Source organism: Argopecten irradians, chromosome 11 (genome assembly GCF_041381155.1).
Source record: "Argopecten irradians isolate NY chromosome 11, Ai_NY, whole genome shotgun sequence".
NCBI classification, from domain to species: Eukaryota; Metazoa; Mollusca; class Bivalvia; order Pectinida; family Pectinidae; genus Argopecten; species Argopecten irradians.
This window is the reverse complement of record NC_091144.1, coordinates 41,977,802-42,005,716: the sequence shown is the minus strand read 5'-3', so window position 1 is coordinate 42,005,716 and position 27,915 is coordinate 41,977,802. Positions and strand designations below refer to the sequence as shown.

At 35.3% G+C, this 27,915-nt stretch overlaps 1 protein-coding gene across 1 annotated transcript in view; it reads left to right on the top strand.

The window, feature by feature from the left end:
* Nucleotides 1-27,915, top strand: part of LOC138334648 (tetraspanin-33-like) — a 44,278-nt gene that overhangs the window by 10,989 nt on the left and 5,374 nt on the right. The window contains exons 3-6 of the mRNA XM_069283285.1: nucleotides 3,397-3,585; nucleotides 9,117-9,135; nucleotides 9,369-9,390; nucleotides 19,892-19,988. Of these exons, the coding sequence (XP_069139386.1) occupies nucleotides 3,397-3,585; nucleotides 9,117-9,135; nucleotides 9,369-9,390; nucleotides 19,892-19,988 (327 nt within the window). The remainder of the gene's footprint in view (nucleotides 1-3,396; nucleotides 3,586-9,116; nucleotides 9,136-9,368; nucleotides 9,391-19,891; nucleotides 19,989-27,915) is intronic.

Below are 27,915 nucleotides of genomic sequence, written 5' to 3'. Positions count from 1 at the left end.
TGTGGGGTAAATATTGATAGTGATATATGTGGGTAAATATTGATAGTGATATATATGTAGGTAAATATTGATAGTGATATATGTAGGTAAATATTGATAGTGATATATGTAGGTAAATATTGATAGTGATATATGTAGGGTAAATATTGATAGTGATATATGTAGGTAAATATTGATAGTGATATATGTAGGTAAATATTGATAGTGATATATGTAGGTAAATATTGATAGTGATATATGGGTAAATATTGATAGTGATATATGTAGGTAAATATTGATAGTGATATATGGGGTAAATATTGATAGTGATATATGAGGTAAATATTGATAGTGATATATGATAGGTAAATATTGATAGTGATATATGGAGGTAAATATTGATAGTGATAGATGTGGGTAAATATTGATAGTGATATATGAAGGTAAATATTGATAGTGATAGATGTAGGTAAATATTGATAGTGATATATGTAGGTAAATATTGATAGTGATATATGTAGGTAAATATTGATAGTGATATATGTAGGTAAATATTGATAGTGATATATGTAGGTAAATATTGATAGTGATATTGTGTGATAGGTAAATATTGATAGTGATATATGTAGGTAAATATTGATAGTGATATATGTAGGTAAATATTGATAGTGATATATGTAGGTAAATATTGATAGTGATATGTGTAGGTAAATATTGATAGTGATATATGTAGGTAAATATTGATAGTGATATATGTAGGTAAATATTGATAGTGATATATGTAGGTAAATATTGATAGTGATATATGTAGGTAAATATTGATAGTGATATATGTAGGTAAATATTGATAGTGATATATGTAGGTAAATATTGATAGTGATATATGTAGGTAAATATTGATAGTGATATATGTAGGTAAATATTGATAGTGATATATGTAGGTAAATATTGATAGTGATATATGTAGGTAAATATTGATAGTGATATATGTAGGTAAATATTGATAGTGATATATGTAGGTAAATATTGATAGTGATATATGTAGGTAAATATTGATAGTGATATATGTAGGTAAATATTGATAGTGATATATGTAGGTAAATATTGATAGTGATATATGTAGGTAAATATTGATAGTGATAGATGTGGGTAAATATTGATAGTGATATATGTAGGTAAATATTGATAGTGATATATGTAGGTAAATATTGATATGATATATGTGGTAAATATGATATGATGTAGGTAAATATTGATAGTGATATATGTAGGTAAATATTGATAGTGATATATGTAGGTAAATATTGATAGTGATATATGTGGGTAAATATTGATAGTGATATATGTAGGTAAATATTGATAGTGATAGATGTGGGTAAATATTGATAGTGATATATGTGTAGGTAAATATTGATAGTGATATATGTGGGTAAATATTGATAGTGATATATGTAGGTAAATATTGATAGTGATATATGTAGGTAAATATTGATAGTGATATATGTAGGTAAATATTGATAGTGATATGTGTAGGTAAATATTGATAGTGATATATGTGGGTAAATATTGATAGTGATATATGTAGGTAAATATTGATAGTGATATATGTAGGTAAATATTGATAGTGATATATGTGGGTAAATATTGATAGTGATATATATGTAGGTAAATATTGATAATGATATATGTAGGTAAATATTGATAGTGATATGTGTAGATGAATATTGATAGTGATATATATGTAGGTAAATACTGATAGTGATATATGTAGATAAATATTGATAGTGATATATATGTAGGTAAATACTGATAGTGATATATGTATGTAAATATTGATAGTGATGTATGTAGGTAAATATTGATAGTGATGTATGTAGGTAAATATTGATAGTGATATATGTAGGTAAATATTGATAGTGATATATGTAGGTAAATATTGATAGTGATATGTGTAGGTAAATATTGATAGTGATATATATGTGGGTAAATATTGATAGTGATATGTGTAGATGAATATTGATAGTGATATATATGTAGGTAAATACTGATAGTGATATATGTATGTAAATATTGATAGTGATGTATGTAGGTAAATATTGATAGTGATGTGTGTAGGTAAATATTGATAGTGATATATGTAGGTAAATATTGATAGTGATATATGTAGGTAAATATTGATAGTGATAGATGTGTAGGTAAATATTGATAGTGATATGTGTAGGTAAATATTGATAGTGATATGTGTGGGTAAATATTGATAGTGATATATGTGTGGGTAAATATTGATAGTGATATATGTAGGTAAATATTGATAGTGATATATGTAGGTAAATATTGATAGTGATATATGTGGGTAAATATTGATAGTGATATATGTAGGTAAATATTGATAGTGATATATGTAGGTAAATATTGATAGTGATATATGTAGGTAAATATTGATAGTGATATATATGTAGGTAAATACTGATAGTGATATATGTATGTAAATATTGATAGTGATGTATGTAGGTAAATATTGATAGTGATATATGTGGGTAAATATTGATAGTGATGTATGTAGGTAAATATTGATAGTGATGTGTACATGTGTAGGTAAATACTGATAGATATATATGTAGGTAAATATTGATAGTGATATACGTAGGTAAATACTGATAGTGATAGATGTATGTAAATATTGATAGTGATGTATGTATGTAGGTAATATTGATAGTGATGTGTACATGTGTAGGTAAATACTGATAGATATGTGTACATGTGTAGGTAAATACTGATAGATATATATGTAGGTAAATATTGATAGTGATATACGTAGGTAAATACTGATAGTGATAGATGTATGTAAATATTGATAGTGATATATGTAGGTAAATATTGATAGTGATATATGTAGGTAAATATTGATAGTGATATGTGTGAGTTTCTAAGAATCTGATAGTGTTATAGGTAGTACTTGACTGTGATAGAAATCACTGTGGAAGAGAGCTGTTGGTTATAACTGTGTATGGAAGGAATTAAATTTTACTAAAGTAATCATGATCAGGAACAGAGTTTGTATGAATTTTGGCTCTGACCCCGCCAGGGTCAGGAGGGGTGTGGCCAATATGGGAAATAGAGGTAAATTATTCAAATTGCTACCGGCATAGAGTTCTGCATGGATGATAACTAAATTTGGCCAGAAACATCTACTCGGGATGGGGAACAGAATTTGTATCAATCTTGGGTCAGACCCCCTGAAGCAGAAAGAAAATGTGGGGCCAATAGGGGAAATATAGGGAATTCTTTAAAATCCTTCTAAAAAGAAACAAGAACAGAAAACAGAACATAACTTGGCATTACAGTCCAGGTGAGTGATAAAGGCCCTCAGGGTCAATTGTTTGAGGATCATTTACTGAACTGATATTTATGTTTCAGTACTACTGGCTCGTCAACATCTTCGTTCTGATTGAACTGCTCATCATCATCGCCATCTTCATCTTCACTTTCACACCCGACATTTTTAAGAACCTTGGTATATATCCAGAAGATTTATTGAAGGATGCGATTGTGAAATACCGCGATGATCCCGACATGCAGGATTTCATTGACAACACCCAAAAAGATGTAAGTCACATTAACGTCAGTTCACCAGCTGGGTTACATGTCTCTATAGTAATGGTGATGTGTTCTGTTTGTAGCTGGGTTACATGTCCCTATAGTAATGGTGATGTGTTTTGTTTGTAGGTGGGTTACATGTCCCTATAGTAACGGTGATGTGTTTTGTTTGTAGCTGTGTTACATGTCCCTATAGTAAAGTTGATGAGTTCTGTTTGTAGCTGGGTTACATGTCCCTATAGTAACGGTGATGTTTTGTTTGTAGCTGGGTTACATGTCCCTATAGTAACGGTGATGTGTTTTGTTTGTAGCTGGGTTATATGTCCCTATAGTAACGGTGATGTGTTTTGTTTGTAGCTGGGTTACATGTCCCTATAGTAACGGTGATGTGTTCTGTTTGTAGCTGGGTTACATGTCCCTATAGTAACGGTGATGTGTTTTGTTTGTAGCTGGGTTACATGTCCCTATAGTAATGGTGATGTGTTTTGTTTGTAGCTGGGTTACATGTCCCTATAGTAACAGTGATGTGTTTTGTTTGTAGCTGGGTTACATGTCCCTATAGTAACAGTGATGTGTTTTGTTTGTAGCTGGGTTACATGTCCCTATAGTAATGGTGATGTGTTTTGTTTGTAGCTGGGTTACATGTCCCTATAGTAACGGTGATGTGTTTTGTTTGTAGCTGGGTTACATGTCCCTATAGTAATGGTGATGTGTTTTGTTTGTAGCTGGGTTACATGTCCCTATAGTAACGGTGATGTGTTTTGTTTGTAGCTGGGTTACATGTCCCTATAGTAATGTGATGTGTTCTGTTTGTAGCTGGGTTACATGTCCCTATAGTAATGGTGATGTGTTTTGTTTGTAGCTGGGTTACATGTCCCTATAGTAACGGTGATGTGTTTTGTTTGTAGCTGGGTTACATGTCCCTATAGTAACGGTGATGTGTTTTGTTTGTAGCTGGGTTACATGTCCCTATAGTAACGGTGATGTGTTTTGTTTGTAGCTGGGTTACATGTGGCCCTATAGTAACGGTGATGTGTTTTGTTTGTAGCTGGGTTACATGTCCCTATAGTAACGGTGATGTGTTTTGTTTGTAGCTGGGTTACATGTCCCTATAGTAATTTAACGGTGATGTGTTTTGTTTGTAGCTGGGTTACATGTCCCTATAGTAATGGTGATGTGTTTTGTTTGTAGCTGGGTTACATGTCCCTATAGTAACGGTGATGTGTTTTGTTTGTAGCTGGGTTACATGTCCCTATAGTAACGGTGATGTGTTTTGTTTGTAGCTGGGTTACATGTCCCTATAGTAACGGTGATGTGTTTTGTTTGTAGCTGGGTTACATGTCCCTATAGTAACGGTGATGTGTTTTGTTTGTAGCTGGGTTACATGTCCCTATAGTAATGGTGATGTGTTTTGTTTGTAGCTGGGTTATATGTCTCTATAGTAATGGTGATGTGTTTTGTTTGTAGCTGGGTTACATGTCCCTATAGTAACGGTGATGTGTTTTGTTTGTAGCTGGGTTATATGTCCCTATAGTAACGGTGATGTGTTTTGTTTGTAGCTGGGTTACATGTCCCTATAGTAATCGTGATGTGTTCTTGTTTGTAGCTGGGTTACATGTCCCTATAGTAACGGTGATGTGTTTTGTTTGTAGCTGGGTTACATGTCCCTATAGTAACGGTGATGTGTTTTGTTTGTAGCTGGGTTACATGTCCCTATAGTAACGGTGATGTGTTTTGTTTGTAGCTGGGTTACATGTCCCTATAGTAATGGTGATGTGTTTTGTTTGTAGCTGGGTTACATGTCCCTATAGTAACGGTGATGTGTTTTGTTTGTAGCTGGGTTACATGTCCCTATAGTAACGGTGATGTGTTTTGTTTGTAGCTGGGTTACATGTCCCTATAGTAATGGTGATGTGTTTTGTTTGTAGCTGGGTTACATGTCCCTATAGTAACGGTGATGTGTTTTGTTTGTAGCTGGGTTACATGTCCCTATAGTAACGGTGATGTGTTTTGTTTGTAGCTGGGTTACATGTCTCTATAGTAACGGTGATGTGTTTTGTTTGTAGCTGGGTTACATGTCCCCTCTATAGTAACGGTGATGTGTTTTGTTTGTAGCTGGGTTACATGTCCCTATAGTAACGGTGATGTGTTTTGTTTGTAGCTGGGTTACATGTCCCTATAGTAATGGTGATGTGTTTTGTTTGTAGCTGGGTTATATGTCTCTATAGTAACGGTGATGTGTTTTGTTTGTAGCTGGGTTACATGTCCCTATAGTAACGGTGATGTGTTTTGTTTGTAGCTGGGTTACATGTCCCTATAGTAACGGTGATGTGTTTTGTTTGTAGCTGGGTTACATGTCCCTATAGTAACGGTGATGTGTTTTGTTTGTAGCTTAATGGTGATGTGTTTTGTTTGTAGCTGGGTTATATGTCTCTATAGTAACGGTGATGTGTTTTGTTTGTAGCTGGGTTATATGTCTCTATAGTAACGGTGATGTGTTTTGTTTGTAGCTGGGTTACATGTCCCTATAGTAACGGTGATGTGTTTTGTTTGTAGCTGGGTTATATGTCTCTATAGTAACGGTGATGTGTTTTGTTTGTAGCTGGGTTATATGTCCCTATAGTAATGGTGATGTGTTTTGTTTGTAGCTGGGTTATATGTCTCTATAGTAACGGTGATGTGTTTTGTTTGTAGCTGGGTTACATGTCTCTATAGTAATGGGTGATGTGTTTTGTTTGTAGCTGGGTTTATTCCCCTATGGACTGTGTACATGTGCTGGTTATATGTCCTATATGTTCTATAATACGTGATGTGTTTTGTTGTAGTGGGTTATGTCCCTATAGTAATAGTGATGTGTTGGGTTGTTTGTATGTGAATTTGTTTGTAGCTGGGTTATATGTCTATAATAAAAGTGATCAATAAGAACGGTGTCCCTATGTCTCTAGTAACGGTGATGTGTTTTTGTTAAAAACGGTGATGTATCGTTTGGGTTAAACATGTCCCTATAGTAAACCGCGTGATGTGTTCTGTTTGTAGCTGGGTTAAATGTCATAGTGTCTTATATGTAATGGTGATGTGTTTCTGTTTGTAGTTATGTATAGTCATGTTTGATGGGTTACATGTCCCTATCAGTAATGGTGATGTGTTTTGTTTGTAGCTGGGTTTAAATGTCACTATAGTATGGTGATGTGTTTTGTTTGTAAGCTGGGCTATATGTCCCTATAGTAACCGGTGATGTGTTCTTACTGTTTGTAGCTGGGTTATTATGTCTCTATAGTATCATGAGTTATATGTCCCTATAGTGATGTGTTTTGTTTGTATAGCTGGGTGGTTAATGTCCCTATAGTAACGGTGATGTGTTTTGTTTGTAGCTGGGTTAATATGTCCCCTAAAGTAACGTGATGTGATCCGTGTTTCTAAAGTTTGTAGAAAGTGGGTTACATGTGTTTTGTTGTGTAGCCCTATAGTAACAGTGATGTGATGTTTTAGTTTGTAGTCTGGGTTACATGTGCCCTATATAAGTCTCTAAGTAATGGTGATGTTTTTGTTTGTAGCTGGGTTACATTTGTTCCATGTCCCTATAGTAACAGTGATGTGTTTCATATGTTTGTAGCTGGGTTACATGTCCCTATAGTAACTGGTGATGTGTTTTGTTTGTAGCTGGGTTACATGTCCCGATCGTAATGTGTATTGTTTGTAGTGTTATGTGTAACAGTGTGTGTGTAGCTGTAGCTGGGTTACATTCCCTATAGTAATGTGATGTGTTTTTGTTTGTAGCTGGGTTACATGTCCCTATAGTAACAGAGTGATTGTGTTTTTATATTTTTCTGGGCACATATCCACTAGACTGGATGATTTCATTTCCCATGAGTAACATGTCCCTATAGATGTGTTTTTGTTTGTAGCTGGGTTATACATGTCCCTATAGTAATGGTGATGTGTTTGGTTTGTAGCTGGGTACATGTCCCTATAGTAATGGTGATGTGTTTTGTTTAGCTGTAGCCATAGAAACAGTATAACGCTATAAGTAACAGTGAATGAGTTTTTGTTTGTAGCAGGTTACATGTCCCTATAGTATCGGTTATGTGTTTTGTTTGTAGCTGGGTTACATGTCCCTATGAGTAACAGTGATGTGTTTTTTGTTTGTAGCTGGTTAGTACTGTACCTTAGTAACTGGTGATATGTTTAGGTTTGTAGCTGGGTTGATGTGTAATAACGGTGATGTGTTTTGGTTGTAGCATTGGTAACATGTGCGTATAGTAAATGGTGATGTGTTTTGTTTGTAGCTGGGTTTTAATATGTTACCTATTGTACTAATGTAAAATTTGTAACGGTGTTATATTGTGTTTTGTTCTGTAGCTAGTGGGTTACATGTGCCTATGAATGGTGATGTGTTTTGTTTGTAGCTGGGTTACATGTCCTTGTTTGATTTAAGGGCTGGGTTGAATGACTTGTATTTAAGGACTTGTATAAAACTCATTTTTGAACTTCAGGAAGTTCTTATAAGCTTTCGTATGTAGAATAAAAAAGCTTGAGATTGACTCTATAAAAACAATTGGATGTTTACAACTGTATATGTGGTATTTTACAGAGGGACCCGATGTTAACATGATATATGTTGGTATATTACAGGGGGACCCAATGTTATGTTTATATATGTGTGTGGTATATTACAGGGGGACCCGATGTTAACAAATATATGTGTTGGTATATATTAACAGAGGGGACCCAGATGTTTTGAACATGTATGTGTGGTTATATTACAGGGGGGACCTGATGTTAACAGATGATATGTGTGTATTATTACAGGGGGACCTGATGTCCCTTAACAGATATATGTGTGGTATATTACAGGGGGACCCAGATGTTAACAGATATATGTGTGGTATATTACAGAGGGGACCCCGATGTTAACAGATATATGTGTGGTATATTACCGTGAGGGACCCGATGTTAACAGATATATGTGTGGTATATTACAGGGGGAAACTGTTGTTACATGATATATGTGTGGTATATTACAGAGTGACAGTTGTAACAGTTATATGTGTGGTATATTACACAGAGGGACCCGATGTTAAACAGATATATGTGAGGTTTTATATTACAGATCGGGACCCAATGTTAACAAATATATGTTGTGAGTTATTACAGGATGTCCCGATGTTAACAGATATATATGTGGTATATTACAGAGGGACCCGATGTAACAGATAATATGTGAGGTTTATTACAGAGGGGACCCAGATGTTAAACAGATATATGTGTGGTATATTACAGTGGGCCCGATTGTTACAGATATATGTGGTGTTATTACAGGGGGACCCGATGTTAACAAACATATGTGTGGTATTATTACAGAGGTCCCAATTTGTTAATGATATATGTGTGGTATATTACTGGAGGACCGATGTTAAACAGATATATGTGTCGGTTTATTTCAGGGGGACCCGAGTGGGTTTTAAACAGATATTTGTGTTTTTCTGGTATATTACAGAGGGACTCTGATGTTTACTGATATAATGTGTGGTATATTACAGGCGACCCGTGTTAACAAAGGTATGTGTGAGTATATTACAGGGGGACCCGATGTTAACAAATGTATGTGTGGTATATTACAGGGGGACCCAATGTTTACCACATGTATGTGTGATATAATTACAGGGGGTACAATGTTTACAGATATATGTGTGTTTATTACAGGGGGACACCAATGTTACACATGATATATGTGTGGGTATATTTACAGGGGGAAACCGATGGTTAACAAATGTATGTGTGGTATATTACAGGGGGACCCGATGTTGTACACATGTATGTGTGGGATATTCCAGGGGGGGACCCAGATGTTAAAACGTTGGTATGTGTGGTATATTACAGGGGGAAACGATGTTAACAGATTATATGTGTGGTATATTACAGAGGGACACCGATGTTAACAGATATATGTGTGGTATATTTACAGTGGGACCAGATGTTATCTGATATATGTGTGGTATATTTACAGGGGGACCCGATGTTAACACAAACATATGTGTGGTATATTACAGAGGGGACCCGATGTTTTAACAGATGTATGTGTGGTATATTACAGGAGGGACCGATGTTAAACAGATATATGTGTGGTATATTACAGAGGGACCCGATGTTAACAGATAATATGTGTGGTATATTACAGGGGGACCCGATGTTAACAACATATGTGTGGTATATTACAGAGGGGACCCATGTTAACAAATATATGTGTGGTACTATTACAGAGGGACCCGATGTTTACAGATATATGTGTGGTATATTACAGAGGGACCTGATGTTTACAGATATATGTGTGGTATATTACAGGGGGACCCGTTGTTAACACAGATGTATGTGTGGTATATTACAGGGGGACCCGATGTTAACAATACATATGTGTGGTATATTACATGGGAAACCGATGTAACAGATATATGTGTGGTATATTACAGGAGGACCCGATGTTAACAGATTATATGTGTGGTATATTACAGGGGGACCCGATGTTAACAAGATGTTTGTGTGGTTATATTACAGAGGGACCCGATGTTAACAGAATATATGTGTGGTATATTACAGGGGGACCCGATGTTTAACAAATGTATGTGTGGTCGGTATATTACAGGGGGACCCAGATGTTAACAAATGTATGTGTGGTATATTAACAGGGGGACCCAATGTTTACTACATGTATGTGGGTATATTACAGGGGGACCCGATGTTTACAGATATATGTGTGGTATACTTACAGGGGGACCCGATGTTAACAGATATATGTGTGGTATATTACAGGGGGACCCGATGTTAACAAATGTATGTGTGGTATATTACAGGGGGACCCGATGTTTACACATGTATGTGTGGTATATTACAGGGGGGACCCGATGTTAACACATGTATGTGGTGGTATAATTACAGGGGGACCCGATGTTAACAGATTATATGTGTGGTATATTACAGGGGGACCCGATTGTTAACAAATGTATGTGTGGTATATTTACAGGGGACCCGATGTTAACAGATATATGTGTGGTATATTACAGAGGGACCCGATGTTAAAAGATATATGTGTGGTATATTACAGGGGGGACCCGATGTTACACAAATATATGTGTGGTATATTACAGAGGGACCCGATGTTAACAGAATATTATGTGTGGTATATTACAGGGGGACCGATGTTTACAATTGTATGTGTGGTATATTACAGAGGGACCCATGTTAACAATGTATGTGTGGTATATTACAGGGGGACCCGATGTTTACAAATGTATGTGTGGTATATTACAGGGGGACCCGATGTTTACAAATGTATGTGTGGTATATTACAGGGGGGACCCGATGTTTACAAATGTATGTGTGGTATATTACAGGGGGACCCAATGTTTAAACAAATGTATGTGTGGTATATTACAGGGGGACCCGATGTTAACAGATATATGTGTGGTATATTACAGAGGGACCCGATGTTAACAAATTGTATGTGTGGTATATTACAGGGGGACCCGATGTTTACAAATGTATGTGTGGTATATTTACGAGGGGGACCCGATGTTAACAAATGTATGTGTGGTATATATTACAGGGGGACCCGATGTTTTACAAAATGTATGTGTGGTATATTACAGGGGGACCCGATGTTTACAAATGTATGTGTGGTATATTACAGGGGGACCCGATGTTTACAAATGTATGTGTGGTATATTACAGGGGGACCCGATGTTTTACAAATGTATGTGTGGTATATTACAGGGGGGACCCAGATGTTTACAAATGTATGTGTGGTTTATTACAGGGGGACCCGATGTTTAACAAATGTATGTGTGGTATATTACAGGGGGACCCGATGTTACAAATGTATGTGTGGTATATTACAGGGGGACCCGATGTTTACAAATGTATGTGTGGTATATTACAGGGGGACCCGATGTTTACAAATGTATGTGTGGTATATTACAGGGGGACCCGATGTTTACAAATGTATGTGTGGTATATTACAGGGGGACCCGATGTTTACACATGTATGTGTGGTATATTACAGGGGGACCCGATGTTAACAGATATATGTGTGGTATATTACAGGGGGACCCGATGTTTACAAATGTATGTGTGGTATATTACAGAGGGACCCGATGTTTACACATGTATGTGTGGTATATTACAGGGGGACCCAATGTTTACAAATGTATGTGCGGTATATTACAGGGGGACCCGATGTTTAACAAATGTATGTGTGGTATATTACAGGGGGACCCGATGTTTACAAAATGTATGTGTGGTATATTACAGGGGGACCCGATGTTTACAAATGTATATGTGGTATATTACAGGGGGACCCGATGTTAACAAATGTATGTGTGGTATATTACAGGGGGACCCGATGTTAACAAATATATGTGTGGGTATATTACAGGGGGACCCGATGTTTAACAGATGTATGTGTGGTATATTACAGGGGGACCCGATGTTTACAAATGTATGTGTGGTATATTACAGAGGGACCCGATGTTAACAAATGTATGTGTGGTATATTACAGGGGGACCCGATGTTTACAAATGTATGTGTGGTATATTACAGGGGGACCCGATGTTTACAAATGTATGTGTGGTATATTACAGGGGGACCCGATGTTTACAAATGTATGTGTGGTATATTACAGGGGGACCCGATGTTAACAGATATATGTGTGGTATATTACAGGGGGACCCGATGTTTACAAATGTATGTGTGGTATATTACAGAGGGACCCGATGTTAACAGATATATGTGTGGTATATTACAGGGGGACCCGATGTTAACAAATATATGTGTGGTATATTACAGGGGGACCCGATGTTAACAGATATATGTGTGGTATATTACAGGGGGACCCGATGTTAACAAATGTATGTGTGGTATATTACAGGGGGACCCGATGTTAACAAATGTATGTGTGGTATATTACAGGGGGACCCGATGTTAACAGATGTATGTGTGGTATATTACAGGGGGACCCGATGTTTACAAATGTATGTGTGGTATATTACAGGGGGACCCGATGTTAACAAATGTATGTGTGGTATATTACAGGGGGACCCGATGTTAACAGATATATGTGTGGTATATTACAGGGGGACCCGATGTTAACAAATGTATGTGTGGTATATTACAGGGGGACCCGATGTTAACAAATGTATGTGTGGTATATTACAGGGGGACCCGATGTTAACAAATGTATGTGTGGTATATTACAGGGGGACCCGATGTTAACAAATGTATGTGTGGTATATTACAGGGGGACCCGATGTTAACAAATGTATGTGTGGTATATTACAGGGGGACCCGATGTTAACAAATATATGTGTGGTATATTACAGGGGGACCCGATGTTAACAAATGTATGTGTGGTATATTACAGGGGGACCCGATGTTTACAAATGTATGTGTGGTATATTACAGGGGGACCCGATGTTTACAAATGTATGTGTGGTATATTACAGGGGGACCCGATGTTTACAAATGTATGTGTGGTATATTACAGGGGGACCCGATGTTTACAAATGTATGTGTGGTATATTACAGGGGGACCCGATGTTTACAAATATATGTGTGGTATATTACAGGGGGACCGATGTTTACAATGTATGTGTGGTATATTACAGGGGGACCCGATGTTACAAATGTATGTGTGGTATATTACAGGGGGACCCGATGTTAACAAATGTATGTGTGGTATATTACAGGGGGACCCGATGTTAACAGATATGTATGTGTGGTATATTACAGGGGGACCCGATGTTAACAAATGTATGTGTGTACCGATGTTCAATGTGTGTATATTACAGGGGGACCCAATGTTTACAAATGTATGTGTGGTATATTACAGGGGGACCCGATGTTAACAGATATATGTGTGGTATATTACAGGGGGACCCGATGTTAACAGATATATGTGTGGTATATTACAGGGGGACCCGATGTTAACAAATGTATGTGTGGTATATTACAGGGGGACCCGATGTTAACAGATATATGTGTGGTATATTACAGGGGGACCCGATGTTAACAGATATATGTGTGGTATATTACAGGGGGACCCGATGTTAACAGATATATGTGTGGTATATTACAGGGGGACCCGATGTTAACAAATGTATGTGTGGTATATTACAGGGGGACCCGATGTTAACAAATGTATGTGTGGTATATTACAGGGGGACCCGATGTTTACAAATGTATGTGTGGTATATTACAGGGGGACCCGATGTTAACAAATATATGTGTGGTATATTACAGGGGGACCTGATGTTTACAAATGTATGTGTGGTATATTACAGGGGGACCCGATGTTAACAGATATATGTGTGGTATATTACAGGGGGACCCGATGTTAACAGATGTATGTGTGGTATATTACAGGGGGACCCGATGTTTACAAATGTATGTGTGGTATATTACAGGGGGACCCGATGTTAACAAATGTATGTGTGGTATATTACAGGGGGACCCGATGTTAACAAATGTATGTGTGGTATATTACAGAGGGACCCGATGTTAACAAATGTATGTGTGGTATATTACAGGGGGACCCGATGTTAACAGATGTATGTGTGGTATATTACAGGGGGACCCGATGTTAACAAATATATGTGTGGTATATTACAGGGGGACCCGATGTTAACAGATATATGTGTGGTATATTACAGGGGGACCCGATGTTAACAAATATATGTGTGGTATATTACAGGGGGACCCGATGTTAACAGATGTATGTGTGGTATATTACAGGGGGACCCGATGTTTACACATGTATGTGTGGTATATTACAGGGGGACCCGATGTTAACAAATGTATGTGTGGTATATTACAGGGGGACCCGATGTTAACAGATATATGTGTGGTATATTACAGGAGGACCCGATGTTAACAGATATATGTGTGGTATATTACAGGGGGACCCGATGTTAACAAATGTATGTGTGGTATATTACAGAGGGACCCGATGTTAACAGATATATGTGTGGTATATTACAGGGGGACCCGATGTTAACAGATATATGTGTGGTATATTACAGGGGGACCCGATGTTAATTAACAGATATATGTGTGGTATATTACAGAGGGACCCGATGTTAACAGATATATGTGTGGTATATTACAGGAGGGACCCGATGTTAACAAATGTATGTGTGGTATATTACAGGGGGACCCGATGTTAACAGATATATGTGTGGTATATTACAGAGGGACCCGATGTTAACAGATATATGTGTGGTATATTACAGGGGGACCCGATGTTAACAAATGTATGTGTGGTATATTACAGAGGGACCCGATGTTAACAGATATATGTGTGGTATATTACAGGGGGACCCGATGTTTACAGATATATGTGTGGTATATTACAGAGGGACCCGATGTTAACAAATATATGTGTGGTATATTACAGGAGGGACCCGATGTTAACAAATGTATGTGTGGTATATTACAGGGGGACCCGATGTTAACAGATATATGTGTGGTATATTACAGGGGGACCCGATGTTAACAAAGATGTATGTGTGGTATATTACAGAGGGACCCGATGTTAACAAATGTATGTGTGGTATATTACAGGGGGACCCAATGTTTACAAATGTATGTGTGGTATATTACAGAGGGACCTGATGTTAACAGATATATGTGTGGTATATTACAGGGGGACCCGATGTTTACAAATGTATGTGTGGTATATTACAGGGGGACCCGATGTTAACAGATATATGTGTGGTATATTACAGGGGACCCGATGTTAACAGATATATGTGTGGTATATTACAGAGGGACCTGATGTTAACAGATATATGTGTGGTATATTACAGAGGGACCCGATGTTAACAGATATATGTGTGTGGTATATTACAGGGGGACCCGATGTTTACAAATGTATGTGTGGTATATTACAGAGGGACCCGATGTTAACAGATATATGTGTGGTATATTACAGAGGGACCTGATGTTTACAAATGTATGTGTGGTATATTACAGAGGGACCCGATGTTAACAAATGTATGTGTGGTATATTACAGGGGACCCGATGTTAACAGAATATGTATGTGTGGTATATTACAGGGGACCCGATGTTAACAGATATATGTGTGGTATATTACAGTGTTAACAAATGTATGTGTGGTATATTACAGGGGGACCCGATGTTTAACAAATGTATGTGTGGTATATTACAGAGGGACCTGATGTTAACAAATGTATGTGTGGTATATTACAGAGGGACCCGATGTTAACAGATATATGTGTGGTATATTACAGGGGGACCCGATGTTAACAAATGTATGTGTGGTATATTACAGAGGGACCCGATGTTAACAGATATATGTGTGGTATATTACAGGGGGACCCAATGTTTACAAATGTATGTGTGGTATATTACAGGGGGACCCGATGTTAACAAATGTATGTGTGGTATATTACAGAGGGACCCGATGTTTACAAATGTATGTGTGGTATATTACAGGGGGACCCGATGTTTACAAATGTATGTGTGGTATATTACAGGGGGACCCGATGTTAAACAAATGTATGTGTGGTATATTACAGGGGGACCCGATGTTAACAAATGTATGTGTGGTATATTACAGAGGGACCCGATGTTAACAGATGTATGTGTGGTATATTACAGAGGGACCCGATGTTAACAGATATATGTGTGGTATATTACAGAGGGACCCGATGTTAACAAATGTATGTGTGGTATATTACAGGGGGACCCGATGTTAACAAATGTATGTGTGGTATATTACAGGGGGACCCGATGTTAACAAATGTATGTGTGGTATATTACAGAGGGACCCGATGTTAACAAATGTATGTGTGGTATATTACAGGGGGACCCGATGTTTACAAATGTATGTGTGGTATATTACAGGGGGACCCGATGTTAACAGATATGTATGTGTGGTATATTACAGAAGGGACCCGATGTTAACAAATGTATGTGTGGTATATTACAGGGGGACCCGATGTTTACAAATGTATGTGTGGTATATTACAGAGGGGACCCGATGTTAACAATATGTATGTGTGTTGTATATTACAGAGGGACCCGATGTTAACAAATGTATGTGTGGTATATTACAGGGGGACCCGATGTTTACAAATGTATGTGTGGTATATTACAGGGGGACCCGATGTTTACAAATGTATGTGTGGTATATTACAGGGGGACCCGATGTTAACAAATGTATGTGTGGTATTTACAGGGGGACCCGATGTTTACAAATGTATGTGTGGTATATTACAGGGGGACCCAATGTTTACAAATGTATGTGTGGTATATTACAGGGGGACCCGATGTTTACAAATGTATGTGTGGTATATTACAGGGGGACCCAATGTTTAACAAATGTATGTGTGGTATATTACAGAGGGACCCCGATGTTAACAGATATATGTGTGGTATATTACAGAGGGACCCGATGTTTACAAATGTATGTGTGGTATATTACAGGGGGACCCAATGTTTACAAATGTATGTGTGGTATATTACAGGGGGACCCGATGTTAACAGATGTATGTGTGGTATATTACAGGAGGACTGATTGTTAACAAATGTATGTGTGGTATAATACAGCGGGGACCCGATGTTTACAAATGTATGTGTGGTATATTACAGGGGGACCCGATGTTTACAAACTCAATGTATGTGTGGTATATTACAGGGGGACCCGATGTTTACAAATGGATGTGTGGTATATTACAGGAGGACCCTGATGTTAACAAATGTATGTGTGGTATATTACAGAGGGACCCGATGTTAACAGATATATGTGTGGGTATATTACAGGGGGACCCGATGTTAACAGATATATGTGTGGTATATTACAGGGGGACCCGATGTTAACAGATATATGTGTTGGTATATTACAGAGGGACCCGATGTTAACAGATATATGTGTGGTATATTACAAGGGGACCCGATGTTAACAGATATATGTGTGGTATATTACAGGGGGACCCGATGTTAACAGATATATGTGTGGTATATTACAAGGGGACTCGATGTTAACAGATATATGTGAGGTATATTACAGGGGGACCCGATGTTTACAAATGTATATGTGGGTATATTACAGAGGGACCCGATGTTTAACACAATATATATGTGTGGTATATTCCAGGGGGACCCGATGTTTAACAAATATATGTGTGGTATATTACAGAGGGACCCGATGTTAACAGAAATATGTGTGGTATATCACAGAGGGACCCGATGTTTTACAAATGTATGTGTGGTATATTACAGGGGGACCCGATGTTAACAAATGTATGTGTGGTATATTACAGGGGGATCCGATGTTTACACATGTATGTGTGGGTATATTACAGGGGGACCCGATGTTAACAAATGTATGTGTGGTATATTACAGGGGGACCCGATGTTAACAAATATATGTGTGGTATATTACAGAGGGACCCGATGTTAACAGATATATGTGTGGTATATTACAAGGGGACCCGATGTTAACAGATATATGTGTGGTATATTACAGGGGGACCCGATGTTTTACAAATGTATGTGTGGTATATTACAGGGGGACCCGATGTTTTACAAATGTATATGTGGTATATTACAGAGGGACCCGATGTTTACAAATGTATGTGTGGTATATTACAGGGGGACCCGATGTTAACAGATATATGTGTGGTATATTACAGGGGGACCCGATGTTAACAAATGTATGTGTGGTATATTACAGGGGGACCCAATGTTAACAAATATATGTGTGGTATATTACAGGGGGACCCGATGTTAACAGATATATGTGTGGTATATTACAGGGGGACCCGATGTTAACAGATATATGTGTGGTATATTACAGGGGGACCCAATGTTAACAAATGTATGTGTGGTATATTACAGGGGGACCCGATGTTAACAAATGTATGTGTGGTATATTACAGGGGGACCCGATGTTAACAAATGTATGTGTGGTATATTACAGGGGGACCCGATGTTTACAAATGTATGTGTGGTATATTACAGGGGGACCCGATGTTTACAAATATATGTGTGGTATATTACAGGGGGACCCGATGTTAACAAATGTATGTGTGGTATATTACAGGGGGACCCGATGTTAACAAATGTATGTGTGGTATATTACAGGGGGACCCGATGTTAACAGATATATGTGTGGTATATTACAGGGGGACCCGATGTTAACAAATATATGTGTGGGTATATTTACAGGGGGACCCGATGTTAACAAATATATGTGTGGTATATTACAGGGGACCCGATGTTAACAGATATATGTGTGGTATATTTACAGGGGGACCTGATGTTAACAGATGTATGTGTGGTATATTACAGGGGGACCCGATGTTAACAAATATATGTGTGGTATATTACAGGGGGACCTGATGTTTACAAATGTATGTGTGGTATATTACAGGGGGACCCGATGTTAACAAATATATGTGTGGTATATTACAGGGGGACCCGATGTTAACAAATATATGTGTGGTATATTACAGGGGGACCCGATGTTTACAAATGTATGTATGGTATATTACAGGAGGACCCGATGTTTACAAATGTATGTGTGGTATATTACAGGAGGACCCAATGCTAACAAATATATGTGTGGTATATTACAGGGGGACCCGATGTTTACAAATGTATGTGTGGTATATTACAGGAGGACCCGATGTTAACAAATATATGTGTGGTATATTACAGGGGGACCCGATGTTAACAGATATATGTGTGGTATATTACAGGGGGACCCGATGTTAACAAATGTATGTGTGGTATATTACAGGGGGACCCGATGTTTACAAATGTATGTATGGTATATTACAGGGGGACCCGATGTTTACAACATGTATGTATGGTATATTACAGTGGGACCCGATGTTTACACACATGTATGTGTGGTATATTACAGGGGGACCCAATGTTTACAAATGTATGTGCGGTATATTACAGGGGGACCGATGTTTACAAATGTATGTGTGGTATATTTTACAGGGGGACCTGATGTTTACACATGTATGTGTGGTAATATTACAGGGGGACCCAGATGTTTACAAATGTATGTGTGGTATATTACAGAGGGACCCGATGTTTACACATGTATGTGTGGTATATTACAGGAGGACCCGATGTTAACAGATATATGTGTGGTATATTACAGGGGGACCCGTTGTTAACAAATGTATGTGTGGTATATTACAGGGGGACCCGATGTTTACAAATGTATGTGTGGTATATTTACAGGGGGACCCGATGTTTACAAATATATGTGTGGTATATTACAGGGGGACCCGATGTTTACAAATATATGTGTGGTATATTACATGGGGGACCCCATCAACCTGTCTGTGTGGAGCAGGAGCACAGAGTGATGAGCTGACAGTAAGTAAAAATAGGTCAACTGAAACAATGATGTTGATAATCATAGGTCAACTGAAACAACCGATGTTGATAAAATAGGTCAACTGAAACAATGATGTTATGATAAAATCGGTCAACTGAAACAATGATATTGATAAATAGGTCAACTGAAACAATGATGTTGATAAAAATAGGTAAACTGAACTGAAAAAATGATGTGATAAAAATAGGTCAAACTGAAACAATGATGTTGATAAAATAGGTCAACTGAAACAATGATCTGATAAAATAGGGGTCTGATAAAAAATCACTGTAGGTATTACTATTGATTGGTATAAATTGTGTAGGTATTACTATTGATCTGATAAATAGGTCAACTGAGTAGGTATTACTATGTGTAGGTATTACTATTGTGTAGGTATTACTATTGTGTAGGTATTACTATTGAGTAGGTATTACTATTGTGTAGGTATTACTATTGTGTAGGTATTACTATTGTGTAGGTATTACTATTGTGTAGGTATTACTATTAGTATACTATTGAGTATTTACTATTGTGTAGGTATTACTATTGTGTAGGTATTACTATTGTGTAGGTATTACTATTGTGTAGGTATTACTATTGTGTAGGTATTACTATTGTGTAGGTATTACTATTGTGTAGGTATTACTATTGTGTAGGTATTACTATTGTGTAGGTATTACTATTGTGTAGGTATTACTATTGTGTAGGTATTACTATTGTGTAGGTATTACTATTGGTAGGTATTACTATTGTGTAGGTATTACTATTGTGTAGGTATTACTATTGTGTAGGTATTACTATTGTGTAGGTATTACTATTGTGTAGGTATTACTATTGTGTAGGTATTACTATTGTGTAGGTATTACTATTGTGTAGGTATTACTATTGTGTAGGTATTACTATTGTGTAGGTATTACTATTGTGTAGGTATTACTATTGTGTAGGTATTACTATTGTGTAGGTATTACTATTGTGTAGGTATTACTATTGTGTAGGTATTACTATTGTGTAGGTATTACTATTGTGTAGGTATTACTATTGTGTAGGTATTACTATTGTGTAGGTATTACTATTGTGTAGGTATTACTATTGTGTAGGTATTACTATTGTGTAGGTATTTACTATTGTGTAGGTATTACTATTGTGTAGGTATTACTATTGTGTAGGTATTACTATTGTGTAGGTATTACTATTGTGTAGGTATTACTATTGTGTAGGTATTACTATTGTGTAGGTATTACTATTGTGTAGGTATTACTATTGTGTAGGTATTACTATTGTGTAGGTATTACTATTGTGTAGGTATTACTATTGTGTAGGTATTACTATTGTGTAGGTATTACTATTGTGTAGGTATTACTATTGTGTAGGTATTACTATTGTGTAGGTATTACTATTGTGTAGGTATTACTATTGTGTAGGTATTACTATTGTGTAGGTATTACTATTGTGTAGGTATTACTATTGTGTAGGTATTACTATTGTGTAGGTATTACTATTGTGTAGGTATTACTATTGTGTAGGTATTACTATTGTGTAGGTATTACTATTGTGTAGGTATTACTATTGTGTAGGTATTACTATTGTGTAGGTATTACTATTGTGTAGGTATTACTATTGTGTAGGTATTACTATTGAGTAGGTATTACTATTGTGTAGGTATTACTATTGTGTAGGTATTACTATTGTGTAGGTATTACTATTGTGTAGGTATTACTATTGTGTAGGTATTACTTACTATTGTGTAGGTATTACTATTGTGTAGGTATTACTATTGAGTAGGTATTACTATTGTGTAGGTATTACTATTGAGTAGGTATTACTATTGAGTAGGTATTACTATTGTGTAGGTATTACTATTGTGTAGGTACTATTGTGTAGGTATTACTATTGTGTAGGTATTACTATTGTGTAGGTATTACTATTGTGTAGGTATTACTATTGAGTAGGTATTACTATTGTGTAGGTATTACTATTGTGTAGGTATTACTATTGTGTAGGTATTACTATTGTGTAGGTATTACTATTGAGTAGGTATTACTATTGTGTAGGTATTACTATTGTGTAGGTATTACTATTGTGTAGGTATTACTATTGTGTAGGTATTACTATTGTGTAGGTATTACTATTGAGTAGGTATTACTATTGTGTAGGTACTATTGTGTAGGTATTACTATTGTGTAGGTATTACTATTGAGTAGGTATTACTATTGTGTAGGTATTACTATTGTGTAGGTATTACTATTGTGTAGGTATTACTATTGTGTAGGTATTACTATTGTGTAGGTACTATTGTGTAGGTATTACTATTGTGTAGGTATTACTATTGTGTAGGTATTACTATTGTGTAGGTATTACTATTGTGTAGGTATTACTATTGAGTAGGTATTACTATTGTGTAGGTATTACTATTGTGTAGGTATTACTATTGTGTAGGTATTACTATTGTGTAGGTATTACTATTGAGTAGGTATTACTATTGTGTAGGTATTACTATTGTGTAGGTATTACTATTGTGTAGGTATTACTATTGTGTAGGTATTACTATTGAGTAGGTATTACTATTGTGTAGGTATTACTATTGTGTAGGTATTACTATTGTGTAGGTATTACTATTGTGTAGGTATTACTATTGTGTAGGTATTACTATTGAGTAGGTATTACTATTGTGTAGGTATTACTATTGAGTAGGTATTACTATTGAGTAGGTATTACTATTGTGTAGGTATTACTATTGTGTAGGTATTACTATTGTGTAGGTATTACTATTGTGTAGGTATTACTATTGTGTAGGTATTACTATTGTGTAGGTATTACTATTGTGTAGGTATTACTATTGTGTAGGTATTACTATTGTGTAGGTATTACTATTGTGTAGGTATTACTATTGTGTAGGTATTAGGTATACTATTGTGTAGGTATTACTATTGTGTAGGTATTACTATTGTGTAGGTATTACTATTGTGTAGGTATTACTATTGTGTAGGTATTACTATTGTGTAGGTATTACTATTGTGTAGGTATTACTATTGTGTAGGTATTACTATTGTGTAGGTATTACTATTGTGTAGGTATTACTATTGTGTAGGTATTACTATTGTGTAGGTATTACTATTGAGTAGGTATTACTATTGAGTAGGTATTACTATTGTGTAGGTATTACTATTGTGTAGGTATTACTATTGTGTAGGTATTACTATTGTGTAGGTATTACTATTGAGTAGGTATTACTATTGTGTAGGTATTACTATTGTGTAGGTATTACTATTGTGTAGGTATTACTATTGTGTAGGTATTACTATTGTGTAGGTATTACTATTGTGTAGGTATTACTATTGTGTAGGTATAGTACTATTGTGTAGGTATTACTATTGTGTAGGTATTACTATTGTGTAGGTATTACTATTGTGTAGGTATTACTATTGTGTAGGTATTTACTATTGTGTAGGTATTACTATTGTGTAGGTAATTACTATTGTGTAGGTATTACTATTGTGTAGGTATTACTATTGTGTAGGTATTACTATTGTGAGTAGGTATTACTATTGTGTAGGTATTACTATTGTGTAGGTATTACTATTGTGTAGGTATTACTATTGTGTAGGTATTACTATTGTGTAGGTATTACTATTGTGTAGGTATTACTATTGTGTAGGTATTACTATTGTGTAGGTATTACTATTGTGTAGGTATTACTATTGTGTAGGTATTACTATTGTGTAGGTATTACTATTGTGTAGGTATTACTATTGTGTAGGTATTACTATTGTGTAGGTATTACTATTGTGTAGGTATTACTATTGTGTAGGTATTACTATTGTGTAGGTATTACTATTGTGTAGGTATTACTATTGTGTAGGTATTACTATTGTGTAGGTATTACTATTGTGTAGGTATTACTATTGTGTAGGTATTACTATTGTGTAGTATTACTATTGTGTAGGTATTACTATTGTGTAGGTATTACTATTGTGTAGGTATTACTATTGTGTAGGTATTATTACTATTGTGTAGGTAGGTACTATTGTGTAGGTATTACTATTGTGTAGGTATTACTATTGTGTAGGTATTACTATTGTGTAGGTATTACTATTGTGTAGGTATTACTATTGTGTAGGTATTACTATTGTGTAGGTATTACTATTGAGTAGGTATTACTATTGTGTAGGTATTACTATTGTGTAGGTATTACTATTGTGTAGGTATTACTATTGTGTAGGTATTTAGGTATTATATTGTGTAGGTATTACTATTGTGTAGGTATTACTATTGAGTAGGTATTACTATTGTGTAGGTACTATTGTGTAGGTATTACTATTGTGTAGGTATTACTATTGTGTAGGTATTACTATTGTGTAGGTATTACTATTGTGTAGGTATTACTATTGAGTAGGTATTACTATTGTGTAGGTATTACTATTGAGTAGGTATTACTATTGTGTAGGTATTACTATTGTGTAGGTATTACTATTGTGTAGGTATTACTATTGTGTAGGTACTATTGTGTAGGTATTACTATTGTGTAGGTATTACTATTGTGTAGGTATTACTATTGTGTAGGTATTACTATTGTGTAGGTATTACTATTGTGTAGGTATTACTATTGTGTAGGTATTACTATTGTGTAGGTATTACTATTGTGTAGGTATTACTATTGTGTAGGTATTACTATTGTGTAGGTATTACTATTGTGTAGGTATTACTATTGTGTAGGTATTACTATTGTGTAGGTATTACTATTGTGTAGGTATTACTATTGTGTAGGTATTACTATTGTGTAGGTATTACTATTGTGTAGGTATTACTATTGTGTAGGTATTACTATTGTGTAGGTATTACTATTGTGTAGGTATTACTATTGAGTAGGTATTACTATTGTGTAGGTATTACTATTGTGAGTAGGTATTACTATTGTGTAGGTATTACTATTGTGTAGGTATTACTATTGTGTAGGTATTACTATTGAGTAGGTATTACTATTGTGTAGGTATTACTATTGTGTAGGTATTACTATTGTGTAGGTATTACTATTGTGTAGGTATTACTATTGTGTAGGTATTACTATTGTGTAGGTATTACTATTGTGTAGGTATTACTATTGGTGTAGGTATTACTATTGTGTAGGTATTACTATTGTGTAGGTATTACTATTGTGTAGGTATTACTATTGTGTAGGTATTACTATTGTGTAGGTATTACTATTGTGTAGGTATTGTGTTGGTATACTATTGTGTAGGTATTACTATTGTGTAGGTATTACTATTGTGTAGGTATAACTATTGTGTAGGTATTGTGTAGGTATTGTGTAGGTATTACTATTGTGTAGGTATTACTATTGTGTAGGTATTACTATTGTGTAGGTATTACTATTGTGTAGGTATTTACTATTGTGTAGGTATTACTATTGTGTAGGTATTACTATTGTGTAGGTATTACTATTGTGTAGGTATTACTATTGTGTAGGTATTACTATTGAGTAGGTATTTACTATTGTGTAGGTATTACTATTGTGTAGGTATTACTATTGTGTAGGTATTACTATTGTGTAGGTATTACTATTGTGTAGGTATTATATTGTGTAGGTATTACTATTGTGTAGGTATTACTATTGTGTAGGTATTACTATTGTGTAGGTATTACTATTGTGTAGGTATTACTATTGTGTAGGTATTACTATTGTGTAGGTATTACTATTGTGTAGGTATTACTATTGTGTAGGTATTACTATTGTGTAGGTATTACTATTGTGTAGGTATTACTATTGTGTAGGTATTACTATTGTGTAGGTACTACTATTGTGTAGGTATTACTATTGTGTAGGTATTACTATTGTGTAGGTATTACTATTGTGTAGGTATATATTGTGTAGGTATTACTATTGTGTAGGTATTACTATTGTGTAGGTATTACTATTGTGTAGGTATTACTATTGTGTAGGTATTACTATTGTGTAGGTATTACTATTGTGTAGGTATTACTATTGTGTAGGTATTACTATTGTGTAGGTATTACTATTGTGTAGGTATTACTATTGTGTAGGTATTACTATTGTGTAGGTATTACTATTGTGTAGGTATTACTATTGTGTAGGTATTACTATTGAGTAGGTATTACTATTGTGTAGGTATTACTATTGTGTAGGTATTACTATTGTGTAGGTATTACTATTGTGTAGGTATTACTATTGTGTAGGTATTACTATTGTGTAGGTATTACTATTGTGTAGGTATTACTATTGTGTAGGTATTACTATTGTGTAGGTATTACTATTGTGTAGGTATTACTATTGTGTAGGTATTACTATTGTGTAGGTATTACTATTGTGTAGGTATTACTATTGTGTAGGTATTACTATTGAGTAGGTATTACTATTGTGTAGGTATTACTATTGTGTAGGTATTACTATTGTGTAGGTATTACTATTACTATTGTGTAGGTATTACTATTGAGTAGGTATTACTATTGAGTAGGTATTACTATTGTGTAGGTATTACTATTGTGTAGGTATTACTATTGTGTAGGTATTACTATTGTGTAGGTGTTTACTATTGTGTAGGTATTACTATTGTGTAGGTATTACTATTGTGTAGGTATTACTATTGTGTAGGTATTACTATTGTGTAGGTATTACTATTGTGTAGGTATTACTATTGTGTAGGTATTTACTATTGTGTAGGTATTACTATTGTGTAGGTATTACTATTGTGTAGGTATTACTATTGTGTAGGTATTACTATTGTGTAGGTATTACTATTGTGTAGGTATTATTACTATTGTGTAGGTATTACTATTGTGTAGGTATTACTATTGTGTAGGTATTACTATTGTGTAGGTATTACTATTGAGTAGGTATTACTATTGTGTAGGTATTACTATTGTGTAGGTATTACTATTGTGTAGGTATTACTATTGTGTAGGTATTACTATTGTGTAGGTATTACTATTGTGTAGGTATTACTATTGTGTAGGTATTACTATTGTGTAGGTATTACTATTGTGTAGGTATTACTATTGTGTAGGTATTACTATTGTGTAGGTATTACTATTGAGTAGGTATTACTATTGTGTAGGTATTACTATTGTGTAGGTATTACTATTGTGTAGGTATTACTATTGTGTAGGTATTACTATTGTGTAGGTATTACTATTGTGTAGGTATTACTATTGTGTAGGTATTACTATTGAGTAGGTATTACTATTGTGTAGGTATTACTATTGAGTAGGTATTACTATTGTGTAGGTATTACTATTGTGTAGGTATTACTAGGTATTACTATTGTGTAGGTATTACTATTGTGTAGGTATTACTATTGAGTAGGTATTACTATTGTGTAGGTATTACTATTGTGTAGGTATTACTATTGTGTAGGTATTACTATTGTGTAGGTATTACTATTGTGTAGGTATTACTATTGTGTAGGTATTACTATTGTGTAGGTATTACTATTGAGTAGGTATTAGTATATTGTGTAGGTATTACTATTGAGTAGGTATTACTATTGTGTAGGTATTACTATTGAGTAGGTATTACTATTGTGTAGGTATTACTATTGAGTAGGTATTACTATTGTGTAGGTATTACTATTGTGTAGGTATTACTATTGTGTAGGTATTACTATTGTGTAGGTATTACTATTGAGTAGGTATTACTATTGAGTAGGTATTACTATTGAGTAGGTATTACTATTGTGTAGGTATTACTATTGTGTAGGTATTACTATTGTGTAGGTATTACTATTGTGTAGGTATTACTATTGTGTAGGTATTACTATTGTGTAGGTATTACTATTGTGTAGGTATTACTATTGTGTAGGTATTACTATTGTGTAGGTATTACTATTGAGTAGGTATTACTATTGTGTAGGTATTACTATTGTGTAGGTATTACTATTGTGTAGGTATTACTATTGTGTAGGTATTACT